This window comes from Mesoplodon mirus (assembly GCF_964341445.2).
Source record: "Mesoplodon mirus genome assembly, chromosome: 7".
NCBI lineage: Eukaryota > Metazoa > Chordata > Mammalia > Artiodactyla > Ziphiidae > Mesoplodon > Mesoplodon mirus.
Window position 1 is genome coordinate 11,075,160 of NC_138983.1, and position 22,543 is coordinate 11,097,702.

Consider the following 22,543-nt stretch of genomic DNA (forward strand, 5'->3'; position numbering starts at 1 on the left):
CTACTTTGCATCATACTAGCTGTGTAGCAAATCGTTTAATCCCTGAACTTCGGTTTCCTACAAATAACTGCCATAGAACTATCAGAAGAGAAGAGTAAATAAAGAGCTGTGAAAAATCAAAGGGAAAAATGATTTTCTGTGATCAGGGAAGACCTCAGGTCCATCCTTCGATTTTTCACAACCCTTTATTTAAACTTCTCATATCTGAACGTTAGCTATTTGTATTCTCATCATATCATCCCTACATAAATATAAATTCATAAAGGATCATCGATTTTTCATATTTGTATCCTCCATTGTACTTAACACAACTCTTACAAAGAAAAATAGACATTACAGTACTCCTTAAACGTAGAATTTTGAGTTAATTTTTAGTTATTTTAAAATAAGCAATGAGGTAGAAGTTTTAGGGCACCAAAAGGCTTAGAGACCAATCAAAGAGTGATTGTACTGCAGCTTTCTTCTCCATCCAATCTTATACAATATTCAGCTTCAGATTTTTAAATACCTGAGTACATTTGAATCTCCCACTTTCGGTGGAAGGGAGAGGGGAGCACAGAAGAGCTGCCCATAGTCCGACACGGGCTGAGGGGGCGGGGGCAGTTTAACCTTTTAAAACTGCTCTTGGGACAGAAATGATTGGCTGTAATAAAATTCACTAACTTTTTTGATACAGATTCGGTGTGTAAATAATCAAGAAGTACATAAAACTGTGGACAGGGAGAGTTCTTCCAGTAGCTTTGCGAGATTACAGGTTTTATTTGTTGCCATTTACGATATTAACCCTTGGAGAAAGACCACGCACAGATTTAGCATGATTTGAATACAATAGACATCAGCCTCAATTGGTAATCCCATCGGTATCCTAGAAGCTTGGAAAAAGACACTCTCTCTTTCTAAATATTAAAAAGCTTCATGCCCATAAAAATGATTTGCCCAACATTCACCCAGAATAATTATACCTTTTTTCATTTTAACTTGATATCGAGTCATACTGTCCGTTCACTGGGGTCTGTGGAGCCACACCGACTGTGCTCAAATACTGATTGTACTGTTTTCCTGCTGTGTGACCCTAGGAAAGTTAAATCCTTTGACCTTCGAGATGGAATCTGCAAAGTGGGTGTAATGACTTACTTATCGCATGGATTCGTTGGGAACACTAGACGCAAGGATAAGGTACTCATCGCCCGACACAGTGCAAGAGCCCAGTAAATGTTAAGACAGTGATGAGTCCTTCGCTTTTTTCTAACGTCTTGCGGGAGAGAAGGGGGCTAGAGACGCGGCGTAATGTAGTGAATTGTAAGGAACCAACTTACCATATGAACCCAGGCTTTCTCAGCATGGTACTTCGCGGAGAGAACTCCCCGCCCTGCCACCCTCATCTCCGGAGAGACCCCAGAAAGCACGCGGGGCGGGACGCGCACACACCAGGCCGGAACCCAGGTTCCGAGGCTCCGGTTTCTTCCGCTTCCACCCGCCCTCACTGCAGGGGGGACCGGTGTGAACGCAACTTCCGGCCCGACCAGGTCGGGGCCGGAGCCGGTTCCGGCGTGGCTCGAGAGTGCCGCGTTCCCTTCCCGCGTCGAAGTGTTCGCTGCGGTCGCCGTGGGGAGCCCGACGCGACCGCACGCGCGTGACCATGTGGCGGCTGCTGGCTCGCGCCCGTGCGCCCGTCCTGCGGGCGCCTTTGTTAGGTCAGAAGTCCCCTGTTCCCTCCAGGCCTTGCCTTTCTCCACACCCCTACCCCGCATCGGGTATCTCGCACAGTCCCAAGACTCTGCGCACGGTTGCGGAAGCACGGGGAAGGGGCTGCGCTTTGCTGCCGCCCCTCCCGCCATAAGATTCGTGCAAAAGGGTCAACAGCGTTCGTGCAACCTGGGGATCGGCGCCCAGAGTCCCCGGCTTGTCATTTGGGGGCGGGGGGCAGTGCCTGTGAGCCCCTTTAGTGGAACCCATGTCCCAAACCCACAGGACACCTCTGTCAGGAGCATATTTGGCCCAGAGTATACCAAGCCCTGGCCTTCTGGCCTTCGTCGTTTAACTTGATCTGTCTTTGTAGATTCTTGGTCAGCGCCGCCCGCCAGCGCTGGCCTAAAGACGCTGCTCCCGGTGCCAGCTTTTGAAGGTGAGAGCTTATCCGTTTTCCTGTTTGTAAGCCTTTTCTGTGATGGAACCCAGCAGAGGATAGGTAAAGAGTAGGAGTGTTCTTGTGCCCCCTGTCCCCACTCACCCATTCAGTAATTATGTGTTGAAGGCATACTGTATGCCAGGCAGTGTTCTAAACGCTAGAGAAAAATCGAAGAACAAGAGACTCAAAAAGGCTCCTGCTTTTAGGGAGCCAACCTGTCATGGAATATCTCCCCTATGGCCTACCACGGGTGCGTGGCCCACAGCTGCCCACTCAACTAAACCTAACTGGCCTCAATTTAGACTTTTGATGTTTTCTCCAAATGAGGTTACACATGTGCAGTCAGTAACAATATTATGTGAAAAGCATTAATTTGTTAATATAAACAAGGTAAGCCACAATTTGGTATATCTAACTTACCTTTTTTTTTTTTAATATATTGGAAATCTCAAAAAAATGAAAGGGGCCTTGACTTCTGAAGGCCGTATCTTCTACACATAATTGTGAAACTACTACATGCACTGGAGTACATATGGCCACGGAGGAAAGAGAAAGCATTACTAAGTTTCTCTGTAGCTACCTACAGAAATGGCAGGGGGCAGTTTCTGTAGCCCTTAAAGTCTCCTGTTTTATATTGGACTCCATCACAGAGCCATGCTTGTTTTACTAAAGAAATACTTTAGATGACTTACAAGTTAATTTTTTTTTTTCCATATTGTCAAAACGTCAGACGTGGTAAAGACGTAGTATGTCTGGCCCTCACCCAGCAACCACATTGTAGTACAGGCCTCAGCATGAAAAGCCCCTGTGTATATAAAGGAAAGAGCACTGATCAAAGGAGTACTAGGTTGTAAGTTTCCCAACAAGCATGTGGCGGAGCAGGAGAACTTAGGTATTTTGATGTACAATATAGTATCCCTTCCACTACCTCTGTTATCAGAGAGGCAGTGTGGTATTTTTTCTTAAGTGACATAGTGTCTAGCTTTGCTGTTTTGACTGGATGACCCGAACCAAATTATAAAATGTCTCTGGGCCTGAAGTTCCTCTTCTATAAAATGGAGATTAAAAATACTACCTGCCTAATGTTCTGTTTCTTGATGTGGATGATAGTTATGTGGGTATGTTTGTGTGTTCACTTTGTGATAATTCACACTTTTTATGGGGCCCTTTGATACATGTGTGTTAAACTTTTAAAGGTTTAAAAATATTAAAAAGGAAGCCCTAAAAGATACCAAGGCTATCAAGTTGTTTTAAAGATGAAATGAGATAATGCATGTATAGCATTCAGCTCAATTCCAGCACTTAGTAAACATTCACACACACACAAAAATGTTACCTAGTGTTATTTTGTGACATTCTCCTATCTTTATACCTTTTCTAACAGTCCCTTTTTCAGTGTTAAGGTACAGAGTCGGCATTTTAAAAAAGCATTTGGGTTTGAAGGTTAAAACTCTGCTCTCTTAAAAGGTTCAAAAACATTTGCATCAACCACTGTTGTAATCAGAAGATTCCAGTGTCAGTGAAAGCATCCACAAGATAAACCTAACACACTTTGGGAATTGTTGTTGAGTGGTAACTTTAAGACTTTGACCTGATTGTTATAAATCTTTCTAGGAAGAAAATGAGTCCTTTGAGATGTGTGGTTTGACTTATTCTTGGTTGTCTGTGCTCCTTTTAGATGTTTCCATTCCTGAAAGGCCCAAGCTTAGATTTGTTGAAAGGGTACCACTTGTACCAAAAGTGAGAAGAGAGCCTAAAAATCTGAGTGACATAAGGGGACCTTCCACTGAAGCCACTGAGTTCACTGAAGGCAGTTTTGCGATCTTGGTGAGTCCAGCGTCAGGCGGCTACAGGATGGAAGCCAGGGATTAAAGTAGACTCCTTGAGTGCATTCTCATCTCTTCCTCCACAGATTTTACTAGTTGCTCTTTAAACTGATGAGCAGGACCCAGTAAGCATTAAGTCATAAATGTTTTTTGTTTTACGTAGAGTGAAAATAATGTAAAAGCAGAAGGAAGAGGGTACCTAATTTACCCCTTAATTAGACCATGAGATTTTCTCAAGCCTCTGGTCAAAATAAAACTATCCATGTTTTAGTACGTGGGACAGACGTTTCCTTACTCATTAAGTAGCTTCCGTGAAGACTTGACATCAGTACCTACACAAATGGCTATGGACAAGGATTTAGTTCCCATCAGGCAGCCAGAGTGATGTTTTTTAACGTCCGATTCCCACAGCCTGCATGATCAGCCCCTGCCAGCCTTTCAGAACTCAGTCTGTTCCCCATTCCTCTCTCTACCCCGGCCACACTGGCTTCTGCCCAGACTCACCAAGCCATTTGCTGCGCCAAAGCCTTCGCCTGTGCCATTCCTCTGCCTGGAACACTCATCTGTTTCCCCTTGGCTGGTTCGTTCCATTCTGGCCTCAGCTATAAAGGTCACCTCCTCAAAGAGGTCTTCCCTGGCTATCCATTGAAGAGGGTCCACCCTTGTTCCCATTACTGTACCCTAGGCTTTTCCTCCATGGTACTTACTAGAACTTATATTTTTACTTTCATGTGTATCATTGAAGCCACAGTTAACATAAGAAACATAATAGATCCCATGAAGGATATCTAAATCCCCATATGTTTCTAATTCTTCCATTTACTTTTAGGCACTAGGTGGCGGTTACCTCCATTGGGGGCATTTTGAAATGATGCGCCTCACAATCAACCGGTCTATGGACCCCAAGAACATGTTTGCCTTATGGCGGGTACCAGCCCCTTTCAAGCCCATCACCCGCAAGGGTATGGGACAGCGCATGGGGGGCGGCAAAGGTGCCATCGATCACTACGTGACCCCCGTGAAGGCTGGCCGCCTTATAGTAGAGATGGGCGGGCGTTGCGAATTCCAAGAGGTACAGGGTTTCCTCGACCAGGTTGCCCACAAGTTGCCCTTCCCTGCAAAGGCCGTGAGCCGTGAGACTCTAGAGAAGATGTGGAAAGATCAAGAAGAACGAGAACGGAACAACCAAAACCCCTGGACCTTTGAACGCATTGTCACTGCCAACATGCTGGGGATACGGAAGGTGCTGAGCCCCTACGACCTGACCCATAAGGGGCGATACTGGGGCAAGTTCTACATGCCCGAGCGTGTGTAGTGAGGATTGTAAGCAGGAAACGGACACAGGCCGTTTAATTCCCCTCAGCCAGTCCTTCAAGTCTTTGGGTAGCTCTGATGTCATAACCAAGGAGCAGCATATGAGTAGATGCTTTCTGAAAAGCTGTGCATTATTCTGTCAGGTTTTTTTAAGTGCATTATATTTATATTAAATAAAGTTTGAGCATCACCTCAAGACGATGTAACTTCTCATTGGTCACTAATTCCCTTAAATGATTAAGAACCAGGCCTGACTGTTTGTTTGGAGCTCTGATTCTCCCCGGCTATAAGATAAATGTCTTCGAGGCTGAAGCAAATGTTTGCATCTCCGACCTCTGATTCAAGTCGGACTTAATGTCTGTACTGCCTTTTATATATATACACTTAAGGAGCTAGTTTCTATGACATTTTACTAGTTACAGACTTTTAATGTTTTTGGAAAAGCAAAGAAAACAACAGTACATAGGTTAATTGATTCAACATATTTATTTATGCCCAGCTACCCATCTTCTCTCAATCTTAGAAGGGGGGATGTTGGACAGTACGGCAACAGACATACCCTTGCCTTTTACCAAAAGGAACTGATAGAAACAAAACCTGAATTGTGTGGTCTTTCCTAGGCCTGAAACCCTCTGGGGATGGTGGGTATTTGGCTCTGTATCTGTGTCCCTACAGGTCCTAGCACAGTGCAGGGTGCCACACAGCACTCAAATCATTACTGTTGAATGAACAAGGGCCCTGGGTGATTCAAAGCCACGTGGTTCCAGCTCCCTGTTTGCCTTTAACAAAATTCATCTATTTTTTCAGAGCTAGCCAGCAATGGTTTCTATCCTGTATTCAAACCAAAGGAAATACAGATTGATAGGAAAAATATTAAACCATTTGCTTTGAAAGTGGGCAGAAAACAGCACACTGACTAAAATGTCAATTTTTTAAATCCCACTTTCTTAAAAAGTAAGACCTCCGGCAAATAATTTACTTTGAAAAGTACAAATTTAAGCAGTTATGTGGTCCTCGAGAATTGTATACCGTGATTTTTTAATATATTTTTAGTGAACCTCTTGTACTATAACTAATCACTAAATTGCATTAGAACACACCTGAACCTTGAATTGGGGACAGTGTTTGGAACAGTTTCTTGTACACAAGTTGCTGGCCAACAAAGCCAGTTTCAGCTGGCAATGTGAATCAGTGACAAGGGGTGTGAGTGACAGCCTCGTTTTTCTGACCTTTGTCACCTCGTTTGTTAGGGTTCACAGAGCATGGTATTCGTGACTGTTGGGCGTTCAATCACAGCATAACGTGTTTCTTTTGGGGTCCACATTTAATTACTGAACCACAATCCGGGGGCCAGCCATCTTTGCAAAGTAAGAGGCCGCTGACAACTCTCTCACCACCTCCCGTAAAAAAGACTTTAAAGTATATGTTGTGAAAGTGGGGCCTGCTGTGCTTCTGCGTGGGTGGATCGACCATTCCCAGGCACTTCTACACAGCCTGTGACAGAGACCATTTCCCACTGATGCCTTAAAGCGTTTAAGAAGCAAGTCCAAGGACTCGGCCATAGCAGAAATCAGAGCTTAATTTCAGATAAAGTCAACAGACTCGAGTAGTTATAAGCGGCGGGCACTGTGCTAAGCACTGGGGACACAGCAGTGAGGGAGATGTGCCTGGGGCCTATCGTTAGACAATCACACCTCGGAGAATGTTGGACCCTGAAGAAGGAAGGAGACAGAGCGTTGGTCAAAGGTGAGACCTAGAACTGGAAGAGCAGAAGTAACAAGTGCCCTGATCCTGACTGACTCCCAGCAGTTAAAATCAGATCCTGATGAGCGGGCGTGCTTCAGCCATAACGTCAGCGTGGGCTCTGGCTCCAAGTTTATTTCCTAAACAGGTACGTATGCTTTCTCCTCTACCCTGCAGTCTCCTCCTTTAACCATCCTCCTAACCTGCTACACAGTGCTGTACTCCCTGTTCCGAATTCACCCCTGCCTGCCACCCAAGTCCATATTTTTGTAAATCTCCCTTTGCGTAACTTTTAACTGGTAGGTGGTTGAGGTCCTGTGTCCTAAGAGGTTTCATAATGGAAAGAAGAGCTTTTGAGGAATCTGCAGCGGAGAAGGGATGGCACCACAGAGGTGGAAGAAGAATCGAAAATGCCAAGTGAGCATCCATCTGTGAGGACTGAAGGGGATAACAAAAACGGAGAGAAAAAAATCATAGATTATACAGCAAAACGTGTGGGGCTAGGATCACCAAGCCTGTCTACAGGGGTAAGGAACTACTCACAAGGCTGCAAAACCTGTCCTAACCTCATAAGGGGAAAATTTTATTGATATTTACTTTGGGCTCCCTGTGTGGCCCTCTTCCAAAGAGTTCAGGGTGCTTCTAATGTAATAATGAATTCTTTCTCCTCTGCCGTTCCCACATGCCAATGCCCAGGTTTCACGACAGGAAATCAACACCCTTACTCAAAGCATTCTGAACAAAACACTCTGCTACCAGACCTGCTTACAGGACAGACTGCCACCTTCTGTCTCCCCGTCTACCTATTCCCTACCAACTCCCTCTTCACTCGTTTTTCTTGGTTTTCTCCAACCTTTATTCCAGCACCCAATCCCACACAGATTAAGGCACCTGGTGACAACCAAAGCCCTCAGGACACAAGCATCTTGAGCGAAAACAGGCCTGATCCTCCCCACAGATGGCTCACCTGTTTTGTTTTGGGTTTTTTTTTTCAGGCAAATATGCCCCCAATAGTAGAAGCTAAGATGATCGCAAGGATAACACAGCAGATCATGATCATTATCTTCTTCTGCTCATCCAGACAAGGAAAGAAAGAGCACGTGAGAAACAGTGTCACTGCAGAGGGGGTTCCAGAGGAAGGGAGACAAGGGTGGGTCTGGGCATGGAAGCAGATGTGAAGGTAAAGGGAGATGGATCTGGCTTCTAGAACCCAGGGTACTAAGAGAAATGTTACTTCTCGGTGAGAGACGCAAAAATCAGGTCAACAGCAAGCTCAGAGGATGTTTCGTATGTTGTTCTGCCTTCCAGCTGCCATCATATCAGATTTACGCCCCTTCCCCCCAGAGCCAGATACTCTCAGTGAGTCAGCTGAAGTCTTCTGGGGGGGAATCCCTTGAAATCTAAGACTCAAATACAGTTACACTGCACTCTATGAGAGTTAAACCATTTTCAAAAATTAGAACTTCTGATCCATCAGATCTAGCACATGGTTAAAAAAAAAATTAACCCCTTTCCGAAACCTAAACGAAAGTCACCACATGGTGGCAGCCACCAAGTGTTTTTCAGGGACATCGAGCCAGAACTGTTTCACAATCAAAGTCATTTATTTTTAAATTAGCAATAAAATAATCAAGTTTACATTTTTTAAAAAAAAGTACAAAGAAAGAACAAAAATCCCTTCACTTGTATTCCAAACTATAAGCCCCAGGCCTCAATCTCAGGAGAGCAAAGATCTGTCTGTGATTGAAGCTTGTCTGCCTCGTTGCCGGGGCCAGGCCTGTTGGACATCACAGCCATAGGCAAGAGGGCGTCCCCTTGGCTCTGTCCAAGTGCTGGGCAATGATTAGGTGTAATCATTCCTTTGCAGAGGAAGCCAGTGGACCATGCCTGGGTTAGGGTGCTTACCCTGTCCTAGAAGGCATTAAAGTCAAAGCTGAAATATCAATCCGGGAGGCTGGCAGAGACCAGCAGGGAATCTAAGGGGCTCACACTGGCTCAGCACGGTCACTACACTTAAAAATTTCCTGGCTTCTGTTTGCTCCATGACAAGTGGGGGCGACAAAGCATCTATGAAGCTCATTAATGTGGGAGCAGGTACAGCTGCTGAGTAGACCCTGGCCTCCCCGAGCTGACTCCGCCCTGGAGACAGGACGTCCCAAAGGTCACATGAACGGTACCAAATTGCTGTGGGACGTTCTCAGGACAAGCCTAGCCCAGGCAGCAAGTGGGGAGAGGTGTTGAGCTTGTCCCACCTTCTGTCTGCTAAAAACCTAATGGGGATCAAGTTAGTCCTCACCCCAACCATCTGTGATTCTCCGAGCGCTTGTGAAGAAAACAGCAGGTTTCCCGATGATGTGGGAAGATCACATTTCTACTATGATTCATTTGCAGGTAAGCAAATGTCTCTTACCTAATTTTTAGCCTAGCTCAAGTTATTTTTTTGAGGTTATAATATTCTCATTTCCAGTTTCCTACTTCCTGAGAGACACATACATATATGTACATACATCTCACACACACGATTATAAAAATACACTTGGAACACATGAAATGACTGAATACTCATACTCGCCCCAGTCTGAAACATTCCCAGAGCCTGAGACTCAAGCACCTCTTCCCTGGCCTAATTTTAGTGCCTGGTTATTCTGGGCCTCAAGGCAATGGCTTCACAAAGCATCACTCTAACAGTAAACAGCCAGTTCCCAAGACTGAGACACAGAAACAGTTACTCCATACCCCCAGCCTTTACAGACGGTAACCTCAGACGACTGTCTCATGGCAGCGCCTCCTTGAGTCAACATGAGGGAGTACAACATAGACAGAGATCGAGTTGGCCATCGAGCTGAACACACTAAGAGCTTAATTTGAGGCTGAATTTCAAACAAGAAGTCAGCTTCCAAGACCAGAACGACCTCTGCCAGTCCCTCCTACTTTCAGGACAGGGACAACGAGCCATGAGGACTGGGATCCTGCCAGGTAGAAGACTCGGGTCCAAGCCTTATTGTTGCCAAACTTGGAAGAATCCCCTTGCTTTGTTAAAGATAGCCCCCCACCACCACCACCAAAAAAGATACATTGCGACTCTGGGGAGGAGAACACTCCATGAGGTAGAAAATACAGCACCTTGGGGAGGTCTCAGGTAGGCTCTCCAAGGTGCGGGGCATAATTTGACACATCAGAGGGGAGAAGGAGAAGCTGGGGCAGTTCCTACGGTCCAGGAGGAGGTGCTTCAGAGTTGGTGGGGCAGGAGAAGGTTCTGAGGGCTGCATCAGTAGTTTAGATTTCTCCTGGGCTAGATTGCTTGCTGGGTCAGGTCCAAGGTTGGTTACATGAAAACAAGGGAACAGGTCCCACTCTCTCTCAGGAAGGCCATTCACACTCCGTTCCCATCTGAAGACAAGGGCGGCCACACCAGGCTGGGGTGAAATGGGCTCTACAAGAGGCAGGGGGAGGAGGAGCTGGTCAGCGCCCAGGGTGGCGGCGAAGAGCAACAGTAAGGCTCGGCCACAAGCCACACACCTAGAAGGTGGAGAGGAGAGATCAGAAACAGCTGCAGAAAGAGAACAATGGAAAACTCAGCACAAACCCAAGAAGTCCAACAAGCATACCCACGACAGGGCCTAGAATTAAATACTCCCCCGTACAAGAAACAAAAAGCCCTGTTAGGAGAGGCAAAAAAATAGGAAAATCCCTGGGCCTTTTACAGCCCTTCCCAGGGGCTGTTGCGTTACTGTGGAAGGACTTATGGGAAGAGAGGCACCACTGCTGGTGGAAAACACCTGTTCTGCCTGTGGGGCTCCCATCAGCACCTTTCGAATACAAGTTTCAGAAGCTTGCTGGCACTAGAATCATCTTCTCCTTAGTCCCCCTATCCCCCACTAACCTTAGAAGGCAGAAAGGCACAGTGAAAAAAGATGCAGAAAAGTTCAGGCGTCACACCTGCTCTGCCTTGCAAGCTGTGTAGGCTTTGGGCAAGTTTCTAATTTCACTGAGCTTCATAAAGCTTCCCCAATGAAGATGGGGCGATGATGTTATCCTAGAACACAACTGGGGAGCATAAACATATTCAGAAAAATAATACTTAAGAAGTCAAGGAAGTCTTCACAGTGCCAATAACTAGATGATTCTTGTCATGCTGCTGCTGTACACATGAAACCCTGATTCAGTGGTCAGCTCTATTCTTTTTACCAGATTTTAAAGAAATTAATATCCTGAATTTTAAAGTTGCTATTGGGACTTCCCTGGTGATCCAGTGGTTAAGAATCCGCCTTCCAATGCAGGGGACATGGGTTCAATCCCTGGTCAGGGAACTAAGATCCCACATGCCACAGGGCGACTAAGCCCACACACTAGAGCCGATGCGCCGCGACTACCGAGCCCGCGCGCCACAACGGAAGTTCCCACATGCCACAACAAAGATCCCACATGCCACAACTAAGACCTGACACAGCCAAATAAATATATTTTTTTAAGTTGCTATCCTCTAAGGTTCTCTAGACTTTGTAGATGATGATAAATGGCCACCTTGTTTTACAAAGAGAAGCTAGGTCCACTATTAGCTGTGTGTTCAAACATGCCCCTGTTACCTAACTTCTCTAAGCCTGAGCATCTTCATCTGTAAAATAGGGATGATAATAGCACCTGTCTCATGCAGGTGACGTGAGGACTCAGTGATGCATATGTAAGGTGTTTAGTACATTGTCTGATACAACCCCGCCCTCAAAAATGTTAGCTACTCTTATCATTCGAGATCCAACCAGTCAACCACAAACAAAACCCTACAGACCCAAATCCCGATTCAAAGCTTCATTTACACTGAAAAGGATACGGAAGGCAAAGCCCAAGATACCTGAAAGCCAGTAATAACTCACAAGACAAACCCCAGACCCCAGACATAGACTGCACTGAACTGAGAGGAGCAGGCTTGCTGGGGAAGGGGAGTGAAAATGAGGTGCTCGGAAAATGAGGGACGGTGTTGAAACAGGACAAGAGCGGGGACAGAACCCACAGAATAGGAACAAACAGGAAACCCAACCCCTGTATGCAGCCAGGACCCAAGAATAGGAAGTTACATAGATGAAAGAACACACAGGTACTGAAGTCTTAGAGCGCTCGGCGTGTCCAAGGACAACCACAGGGGGAAGAAGCAGAATTTTAAATCCCAGGCTCATTTCTCAAGAGGGAGCCAATCCAGAGTCCCCGAGTACCTTCCATTTACTTACATTTCAGGGCAGCAGCCTCCCGGGCCGCCCTTACTTCAGCCCAACGGAAAGTCCAATAACCAACGCTAAAATGCCCAGCAACACAACCACTACCACAATGATAATTATCAATTTCTGGAGAGAGGGATAAGAGAAATAAAAACAAGTCATTATTACAAACAAGCAGAAAGCCACAGTAAGTCATCCAAAACCCAACCCCTCTGCCTCTACATAGGAGGCATCTTATCAACCCAAATAAATGAAATAAAAAGCCAACATCTCTACCTAAAGACACTCTATTAGGATATTTTGTTTCTTAAATTACTTCTGCAGTAGCAATGCCAGCAGATGGAAATATGGAGTTTCCATCAGCTCTCAGCTCACACGGCAGCCTTCCTATGTGCACAGATATAAGGGCAACCATAATGGGGTCTCCAAGCAGCAACAGGCCAAGATAGAAGTGACCAATTTGTTCCCTTTCAAGAAGGAGTATAAAGACATTTTTGACATAGTCCTAATTACAAACGTCTGTCCAGCTCTCCCCCAAAGTACATTCCCACCTGCCAAACCCAGTACGGTGACTGGGGATCAGGAAGTACGGTTACGGTCCTGTTGCAAACCAGCCTGGATTCATCATGTAAAATAACTTCCCAGCTTCCCAGATACCTGCCCAAGCAGTAGGTAAAGTTGGAAGAAAAAGAAAGAATTGAAGAACAAACATATCAGAGCCCAAGAGAAATAGAAAAGAGCAGGCTAAAAAGCAAAAACCACCAGAGCTAGCCACCACAGTCACTAGGTAGAGAAGCTTAGAAGACCTCAGGTGACAGGGGCACCAGAACTAGAGGTGGGGGGCGGGCAGTGGAGACAGGATGGAAAGAGCTTGATTGAAAGCTGAATTTGAATCCTGGTTCCTATGCTTCCTAGGTGGCCCGAAGCCAATTACTTAACCTCTGATTCTCAACTGTTTCATCTATAAAGGAGAAATAATAGGTGCTCCCAAGATACAAGGTAATGTTCACATAGCCATCAGCATACCACTGGGTTCATGATAGAGGAAAAGAGACCAAGTGGGGCAGGGCTTGGGCTACCGGTGTGGAAGGCAATGAAGGGAAGGCTTCTGAAGAGCAGGAGTCAAGTGTAACAGCTGAAGGGACCGTGAGCTCTGTCCAGGGGATTAGCAACACCTGGGCAGTGATACAGAGCTGCCTGCAAATGTGGGTTCTGGGTAGAGAGCACGTGAGCCAGATCCATGCAAGGCACACCTGGCAAGGAGGGGCAGCTATTCTCTAGGGAAAGCTGAGGTAGGCTTTTGGATGGGGCCAAGACGGAGGGAAGGCACGGGCTCAAGGACATGGGTGGGGGCGGCCAGAGAGAGGAGAAGCCGGTCGGTCCAGCTGGGACTAAGGGCTCACCCTCCGAGCTTCACTCTGATACTTGACAGCCTTTTTGGTATCTGCCACGGCCCGCTCCACGAAGCCCACTGACTGGTCCATGTTGTTCTCAATACGATCAATCATGGCTCCCTTTCCGCGGATGCAAGAGGTGGGTCCAGCAGAAAGAGGGACGGGGAGAGGGAGGAGAGAAAGAGCGAGAGACGGCGCGCACGGTGGACTCTCTTCTCCGAAGGCAGCAGGAGAGGCTCACCTTCCGGGCCTGACCCTGGTACTTCACGGCTCTTTTTGTTTCCTCCCGAGCCTTCTCCACGTGGTCCACCGTGTGCATGACATTCAACTCTATGTTATCTAACATCTCACCCTGCAAAGGACAAACACTAGTCACACCCAGGAAACCCACCCCAGGACAGTCCTAGCTCACATGAGAAAGGGGTTCTCTTTCTTTTCAGCACCAAGAAGAGCATCTGGAAACTTTAACATGCAGCCTTCTGTGGGGCAAACTTGCACAACTTCCCCGTGATTACCTGTGGTTCCCCAGGCCTTGGTGGCTGTCACTCATTCCAGAAACATTCACTCAGTTACTCCTCTGTGACAAGCACTGCACTGGGCACCTGGAGCACACTGTCTAGATGGCTGGAATATTCTGAAGGATCCCGCCACTTTTTTTTTTTTAAGTATGTGAAGAGAGAAGCCAAGGTATTGGGTTGGCCAAAGAGTTCATTTGGGTTTTTCTATAACATCTCACGGAAAAACCCAAACCAACTTTTTGGCCAACCCAATACATCTATCTCATGTTCTTAGGGCATTGCCAGGATGCTGGCTTCTTCCTGGTCATTCAGACATGAACCAAGTTCATTCGGCCTGAACTGAGTTCATTCACTACTATAGAACAGTGCCCAGCACACAGCAGGTGCTCAATAAACAGCTGAGGTGGGAACAGTTGCTTTCTCTAAGGCACTCCCAGGTCCCGTAAGTGACAGACATCGGTTTTACCTGAGTTATCTGGTTAAGAGACAGCAGCCTCTTAATAAGATTCCCAACCTTTGCCCAGCTATTACTTCCTGCCCAGAAGTTTGGTCTCTCCAATTGATTTCTGTGCATCTTAGGACAGGAATTCCCTTCACCCACCTAGACCTTCCTCAACCCAACCCATGGCATTATGGCAGTCTCTACACAGAGAACAGAACTTACCATCACTTGAATCTCAAACCAGTTCCTCGGCAAGGCAGTGAGGGGAGAAAAAAGAAGAGTAGGGATGGAGGGGCAGGAGAAATGGTCTCAAAGGCCGCAAGGGGGTGGAAGAAAGGCACCCGAGCCCAGAGCAGGGAACTGATGTCAAAACCAGCCAAGTGGTACTCGGGCTTCAGTTAGGTTTCCTTCTACAAAGGAAGCAGTTTTCAATCCTCTCCAGGTGGCAGAGACACTGGGAGTTCCTGGTAATAGTGGCACCAAACCATGACACAGTGGGGAATTTAACTGCGTCATAAGAACCAGGAGACATGTGACTATGTGACACTGATACCATATGCTGGGGACAGAGCCATCCATCCCTGAGCAGGCTTACCCGGGACAAAACAGACTGTCAAGCTAAGCACTGTGAGAGTTTCAAGTTTTTCTGTAAATATCACTTTGCTGTCCCTTCAATCCTTGTGTTGTCTGCTCTTGTTCCTTAGCAAAAACTGTCACCGTTTGTGGAAAAACACACATACAGAAGAAAAATACAAAAACCTCTGTTAAACCTAACTTTTCACCATAAACTGGGGAAAAGGCCCCATGTTTTCAATGTCACCAGTGAAACAGTTCCTATCAGGAGATGGTTTTAAGGCATCACCATTAAGAACCCATATCTCTAATTTAAAAAAGACAACGATCCTGAGGCTGGAGGGAACCAGGTACTTGACAGAGCACATCAAACCCCATACTAATTAGAAATGACTTCCAGGCCAAAGTAACAGGCATGAATGATGAGGCTGCGATTGCCCAAAATGTCAGCATCTACCACGCAAGTTCCCAGTGATTCTCCCACCCCACCCGGCTTTCCAGGAGTCCCGTCTCGCCCTTCTCAGGAAGCCCCGGGCTTCCTCTCCTCCCTGCCCACGCGGTACCCACTGTTACCTGGTTCTCCACCAGCATGGCGATGTCCACGAACATGTCGTGAAGCTCCTTGATGCTGCTCTCCAGCCTCACGATGTCCTTGTGCCGTCCCTCGATCTCACTGAGGGCTTGCTTGGAAATCTGAGAGTCGATGATCTAGGCCAGGCCGCACAGAGACCAACCATCTGCCATCACGCCCACCGCAGCCTCACCACACCCCGCCCACCGCCCCGCCCTCCCTGCCTCTGCAGCCCAGCCTGCCCCCACCACCACTCACCCCCGAGGTGAAGATGGCAGGGTTCCCACTCTCCAGCATCTCCTCCAGCTCCTCATCTGTTGTCTTTCTGCCGGCTTTATAACAAAAGGAGGAGAGCATCAAACGTAAGCCCAAAGCTCACCATTTCAAAAGTTCCCTGAAAATGGGAATACAGTAAGTTCTCTCTAAAGACCATGGCCTTACGAGCCTCCTGACTCTCCTTTCTCTGGATTTCTCCCCTAATCCAATCCATCCTCAACATTATCAGCAGTTACCTTCCTGAAGCCCACGTCTGATTACATTCCTTTCCAGCTCAGAATGTCTCCTGGCCCCCTTCACTGCACCACGGAGTCCAAGGTCCTCAGGACGAGGGGCCGGTTCCCGGTTGAGCCCTCCCTCCATCCGCCTTAACCTTGCCCTGCTCCACCCAAACGCGCCCTGTTCCCAGGCCCTGGGCGGCCTCTCCCCCCTGAACACGCGTGCTTTGCTCTGCCTGCGCCCTTGTTCATTCGGTTCCTGCACTCAAAGCACTTTCCGCCCTGTGGGGCCCTGCAGTCCGGTTTCTGATTCCTAAAGGGCGTGGCTGTAGTAACTTCTTTATTCCTCATGGCAACTAGCACCATTCTCTGCTGTCAAACAGGCAGCAAAAGATGTCCTGAGCCCCAAGGAGTGCAGCTGTGTGCAAGTGCTTCCTTCATGGATGCAGAAACGCTGGTTCCCACGGCAATCAAACGACTCGGGCCTGGTAACTCCGAGCCATCTTTCAGCCTAAGACGCAACGTCCAGGATGCGCCAGTGCTGTGTCCTCAGCTCGGGCACAGAAGAGAAGGCAGAAGCCACCAGCGGGGCTGCTGCTCCCTCTCCCCGGGGCTCACGACGGGGGACGGACAAGCCCGTGGCAGGAAGGGTGAAGGGGCACAGGCCAAACTTCAAACACGCACTGATCTCGAGCTGCCGCTGGATTCGCCCTTTGCTGCGTTCACGGAAGTCCACCTGAGCCTCGTTGTATTTGGTCATCACCTCCACAAACTTCCGGGAGAGGACGGAGTGCTGTGGGAGCAAGGTGAAATGCTGTGAGCCCCCAGGAGGCGAGGGAGGGGAAGGTCCACAACTCTCATAGAACTCCAGCCCTGATGCAGCCTCATCTACAGCAGCACTGGTCCTGGAACAGAAGACCAGGGACAGCTCATGGTGGGAATGTAAACGGGTGCAGTCACTGGAAAACAGGATGGAGGTTTCTCAAAAAACTAAAAACAGAACTACCATACGACCCAACAATTCCACTCCTGGGTATATATCAAAAAACTCCAAAACATTAATTTGCAAAGATACATGCACCCCAATGTTCACAGCAGCATTATTTACAACTGCCAAGCAACCTAAGTGTCCATCAACAGATGAATGGATAAAGAAAACGTGGTATAGATATCTACAATGGAATACTACTCAGACATAAAAAAAAAAAAAAAAAGAATGAAATTTTGCCATTTGCAGCAACATGGATGGACTTGGGAGGCATAAGTGAAATAAGTCAGAGAAAGACAAATACTGTATGATATCACTTATATGTGGAATCTAAAAAATACAGCAAACTAGTGAATATAACAGAAAAGCAGCAGGCTCACAGATAAGGAGAATGAACTAGTGGTTACCAGTGGGGTGGGGAGGGCAATATAGGGGTGAGGGAGTGAGAGGTACAAACTCTTGGGTGTAAGGCAGGCACAAGGATGTACTGTACAACACGGGGAATACAAACAACATTTGGTCATAACTGTAAATGGAAAGTAACCTTTCAAAATTGTATAAAAACGAAAACAGAACAAAACAAAAATCAAAGACCAGGTACAAGACTCAGTTTTTTGGTTTCCTAACTTTACACCGTTGGAAAAGTCGGCTGACCTTTCCAAAGCATGTTTTCAGTACCTATTAACCTGTCTTGCTGAACTCCTATGGTAATTGTGAGGCCAAAGGAGATACCTTGTGAATCTCAGAGGCCCTGTTTTCTAAAGCTGCCAGACTCTCTCCTACATCCAAAGATCCTTGGGTTGTTACTCAAACTGACCTCCCCAACTTTTCTTGCTTCTAACTCAGTGCCTTCAGTCAATGGCCCTGGTGCCTAAACTCCAATCTTTATCATTTTTTTTCCTTACCCACCTCTCAGCATCAAGCCCTACTGGTTTTTCCTTTGCGAAATCACCAATATCTATGCTTTTTTCAAACCAACTACCACCAGGCAAATTCAGACCGAAATCATTGCAAAACCCAACTAGAGACCCACCTGCCTCTTGCCTCTTTCCCACTCTGATCCAGTTTTCAAATGGTTCCCATATTATCCTCCTAACAAACTGCAACCCAAAGTAAATGCATACAGGCTACTCAGTCAGATCCAAACTCCCCGGACTGTAGCCAAAGGCCTCTGGAATATGGTGCTATGTTCTCTACCAAAAACTCAACGTCCACTATCCCATGACAAACTTTTTTCTCTAGACAGGCTGCTCTCTTCACGTCTGCCCCCTCACACCCACACCCACCCCCGCTGCTACCAACCCACCCAGGCACACACACACACCACTCCTGCCCCCATGCCTCTAAGGAGAACCTCTCCCCGAGCCTGTCCATGCTGGCATCTTGCCCACCAAGGCCCAGCCTCCTCTGGCCACCCCAGTTTTTCCCGAGATCGTCTGATGCTGGGAGCACATGCATTTGATCCGGTCCTCATACACGTTCTCCCACGGGTCTTATATCATAGTTTCCTTGTGCTACTTGAACATCGTGCCAGTTCAAGGACAAGGATCATATCTTTGATGACCACCAAACAGCCTGACTCCAAACTGGACAACTAATGACCAACAGTCTTCAGAGAGAAGACTTCAGTTTCCTCACCTGTAAACCAAGGAGGCTCACTAAACCCTCAGCAGTGCTCTGGGAGCCTCAGGCACCTCCTTAGAGGACAGTGTGAGAGGGGCCACCAGCTGGACTCGGCCCTGTCCCCCACCTCAACCTGAGCAGCTCCCCTCCATCAGTTCCTCAAACTGAGTTCCAATCAGTGGTTGTTGGTTGTTTTTTGTTTGTTTTTTGTTTTAAAGGCTCCACAGCTAGAAAAGGGAACCCTCCTACACTGTTGGTGGGAATGTAAATTGGTGCAGCCACTATGGAGAACAGTATGAAGGTTCCTTAAAAAACTAAAAATAGGGTTACCATATGATCCAGCAATCCCACTCCCCAGCATATATCTGGAAAAGACAAAAACTCTAATTCGAAAAGATACATGCACCCCAACATTCATAGCAGCACTATTTACAATAGCCCAAGACATGGAAGCAACCTAAGTGCCCATCGACAGAGGAACGGATAAAGAAGATGTGGTACATATATACAATGGGATACTACTCAGCCATAAAAAAGAAGGAAATAATGCCATTTGCAGCAACATGGATGGACCTAGAGATTATCATACTAAGTGAAGTAAGTCAGACAGAGAAAGACAAATGTATCACTTATATGTGGAATCTAAAAAATAATACAAATGAATTTATTTACAAAACAGAAGCACAGACATGACTCACAGACATAGAAAACAAACTATGGTTAACAAAGGGGGAAGGGGGGAGAATAAATGAGGAATATGGGATTAACAGATACACACTACTATATATAAAATAGATAAACAACAAGGGTTTACTGTATCACACAGGGAACTATATTCTATATCTTATAATAACCTATAATGCAAAAGAATCTGAAAAAGAAGCATATATATATATATATATATATATATATATATATATATATGCAAAACCGAATTACTTTGCTGTACACCTAAAACCAACACAGTATTGTAAATCAACTATACTTCAATAAAAATTTTAAAAAGGGACTTCTCCGGTGGCACAGTGGTTAAGAATCCGCCTGCCAATGCAGGGGACATAGGTTCGAGCCCTGGTCCAGGAAGATCCCACATGCCGCGGAGCAACTAAGCCCGTGAGCCACAACTACTGAAGCCCGCGCACCTAGAGCCCGTGTTCCACAACAAGAGAAGCCACTGCAATGAGAAGCCCGTGCACCACAATGAAGAGTAGCCCCCGCTCGCCACAACTAGAGAAAGCCCACACGCAGCAACAAAGACCCAACGCAGCCAAAAATAAATAAATTTATTTAAAAAAATTTTTTTTTTTAATTAAGAAGACTCCACGGCTAAGAAAAAAAAAAATTAAAAGACTGGACTAGATGGTTGTTAGACCAGGGAAAATCTCACCTGGGATTTCCGAATACGAAGGTCTGCTGACGACCGGACCTCGTCTTCTTCAATATGCCTCTCCATGCCTGGATGGGAGAGGAGGTTATTCTAGCAACGCATCTGCTGCTCTCCTCCAAGAAACACACTGTGCAGTGCGGCCTCCTCTCTCTTTCTCACACACCCGGCCCAGGAGACGTAACAGCAGGCAGGTCCAGTCTCAAAAGGTCAGCTCACACCTGAGCCACGTGACCTGCGTTCCACGACCTTTACTACTGCCGGGTCTTCTTCCTTGGACACCTCTCAGCACAGTGGTTAACAGCATGAGTCTCTGTCACTAAGAGACTCGGACTCAAATCCTTGCCCCTTAGTAGCCATGTAACTTTGGAAAAGCCACTTAACCTCTCGTAATGTTCCTGTTCTCTCGTCTGTAAAATGGAATAAACAGCAGTGCCCCCCTAGCAACACCAACGTGAAAATTAAATGAGAATGCACACAGAGGCCTTGGCACACGATCACGGCTACGACTGGAAGCTGCCACTAACGACTTCCACCTCCACCCGCATGAAAACAGGCAGCACAGTCTGTTTGGGGGAAGAAATGATAAATGAGGCTGAGCAATGCTGCTTTCACTCTCAGACCAACAGCATGCACTCGTCACCAAGTACAGTGGGGCAAGAATGCAGATGATAGCCATGGAGCTAAGGAACCTTCTGGGCGCCCAGAGGAACTGAATCTACGACAGTGGCTTCACTGAACAATGCCCGAAATTGAGGGGTGGGCATGGGGGTGATGGGAGGGTGATACCTGGCCCCCAAGAAATGTCTCCAGAGTCTATAATCCATCTGGCATCCATACATCACTAACATCACTGCTCAAATGTACGTAGGTGCTGGGGAAGGAAATGGGACCAGGAAGAGAAAAGTCGAGGGACTAAGCTAAAGGACCAAGTCACCCAAATATCCAATAGCTGAAAGCACACTTTCATTCCCATCTCCGAACTTCAATTCTGGACTCTCTCAACCACAGTCATGACTCGAGAGCAGGTAAACTGTCTGGGGCTATAATAGGTCATTCCAAGGACAGTGCCCAGACCACAAGCAGAGACGGCAAGGGTGGTGTCACTCCCGTCAGGAAGAGTTTCGGTCCAGAAGAGCTGGACCCCGGATGTGAGACGGATGGTGGGAGTGCTGCCCGCTCCCTTTGTTCCTTTCTTACTCTTCAGTTTGTTCCGGACATTGTTGGCCCTTTTCTTGATCTCAGTCGTGAGCTGCTCCAGGTCATCCTTGGTTTCTGGGTAAACAAATGCAGGCAGAGTCAGTTGGAAGAGACTGAAAGCTTAGTCAGCTACAACAATCAACAGAGGAGGTGGGGAGCTTTCTCAGGTGTCCATGGCCCAGAGCAGTATGTATCCTGGTGGGCTCTCAAGACATCTGTCATTAGAATCACAGAAAGCTTATTTTTAAAAGGCATTTTTTTCCTGGCATCCTACCCCAGAACTACAGAATAAAAACACCTCGTGGAAAAATAGGGGGGTACTGGGGAAGCATTTCAGGCAGAGGAAATAGCACAGGGGCAGTGGTGGGTGGGACAGAGATGAGGTATCTCAGCAGCTGTAAGAGCCATTGCCAGCCATGAGAGGGTCTAGCTGGGAAGGAGAGGAGAGTTTGGCTAAATGGGTTGGACCATGAAGAGAAGAGGTAACAGTAGCAGAGCAGTGACCAGGAGAGGGTAGAGGAGGACAGGAGATGACATGGCGCGTATGTTAGTGTAAAGTAATACACCCCCCCACCCCTGCTGCTCACAGAGGGAGGAAACCAAGGCCCAGCCCCAGTGGCCAAGGGTCACTGTTGGGTGATTCAGCCCCGAGTCAACACTCACTTGGCTCTGGAATGGGTGCAGACAGAATGATACTGTAGAGCTTCTTAGCTTCCTCCACGTGCTCTGAGATCTTGTCAATGTTGAGTCGAGTTTCCTCGATCTATAGTTAGAAAGATGATAGCCTCTGTCATCAAGAGGAAGAATATAGCCATGACTGAGATGAAAACAGAGCTCCCTGCCCACCTTCTGGGTTGGTGGAAGCAGATGGTGACAAGAAATGTCTTCTGAGGACCAGTGAGCCCAGTGAGTACCCTTCCCATAGTCAGAGAAACGAACGTAAACAGAGCAGTCATTGAAGACCCGTCCTCATTGCTCCCTGAGAGGAAGTACGTTTACTCACCTTGGATGGGAAGATCCCAGCCAGAGTCAGGAAGAGCCAGGACAACCCATGAGGAATAATCAGAGTGAAGGGTCAAGAAACCTTACCAGGCAGATGCCCAGCTCCTCCAAAAGTGGAGCAGCAGAAAGTGAG

The 22,543-nt window shown here is 47.0% G+C and overlaps 2 protein-coding genes across 4 annotated transcripts in view; one reads left to right on the forward strand and one right to left on the reverse strand.

The window, feature by feature from the left end:
- Nucleotides 1-1,500: 1,500 nt before the first annotated feature.
- On the forward strand, nucleotides 1,501-5,469 carry MRPL16 (mitochondrial ribosomal protein L16). Its single transcript, XM_082627628.1, has 4 exons — nucleotides 1,501-1,694; nucleotides 2,060-2,125; nucleotides 3,807-3,955; nucleotides 4,784-5,469. The coding sequence occupies exons 1-4, from the start codon at nucleotides 1,640-1,642 to the stop codon at nucleotides 5,267-5,269; spliced, it is 756 nt and encodes a 251-aa protein (XP_082483754.1). The 5' UTR covers nucleotides 1,501-1,639; the 3' UTR covers nucleotides 5,270-5,469.
- A 331-nt stretch (nucleotides 5,470-5,800) lies between these two features.
- Nucleotides 5,801-22,543, reverse strand: part of STX3 (syntaxin 3) — a 43,312-nt gene continuing 26,569 nt past the window's right edge. Inside the window, exons 3-11 of one of the 3 annotated variants that reach the window (XM_082628443.1) lie at nucleotides 22,072-22,171; nucleotides 21,409-21,483; nucleotides 20,212-20,279; nucleotides 16,898-17,006; nucleotides 15,978-16,051; nucleotides 15,722-15,856; nucleotides 13,857-13,967; nucleotides 12,234-12,347; nucleotides 10,360-10,444 (exon numbers count right to left, since the gene is read on the reverse strand). In XM_082628443.1, the coding sequence (XP_082484569.1) occupies nucleotides 12,264-12,347; nucleotides 13,857-13,967; nucleotides 15,722-15,856; nucleotides 15,978-16,051; nucleotides 16,898-17,006; nucleotides 20,212-20,279; nucleotides 21,409-21,483; nucleotides 22,072-22,171 (756 nt within the window). In that variant the 3' untranslated portion in view covers nucleotides 10,360-10,444; nucleotides 12,234-12,263. Of the gene's footprint in view, nucleotides 8,081-10,359; nucleotides 10,531-12,233; nucleotides 12,348-13,624; nucleotides 13,736-13,856; nucleotides 13,968-15,721; nucleotides 15,857-15,977; nucleotides 16,052-16,897; nucleotides 17,007-20,211; nucleotides 20,280-21,408; nucleotides 21,484-22,071; nucleotides 22,172-22,543 lie in introns of those variants that run through there. The other 2 variants (XM_082628442.1, XM_082628444.1) reach the window with 2 other exon arrangements.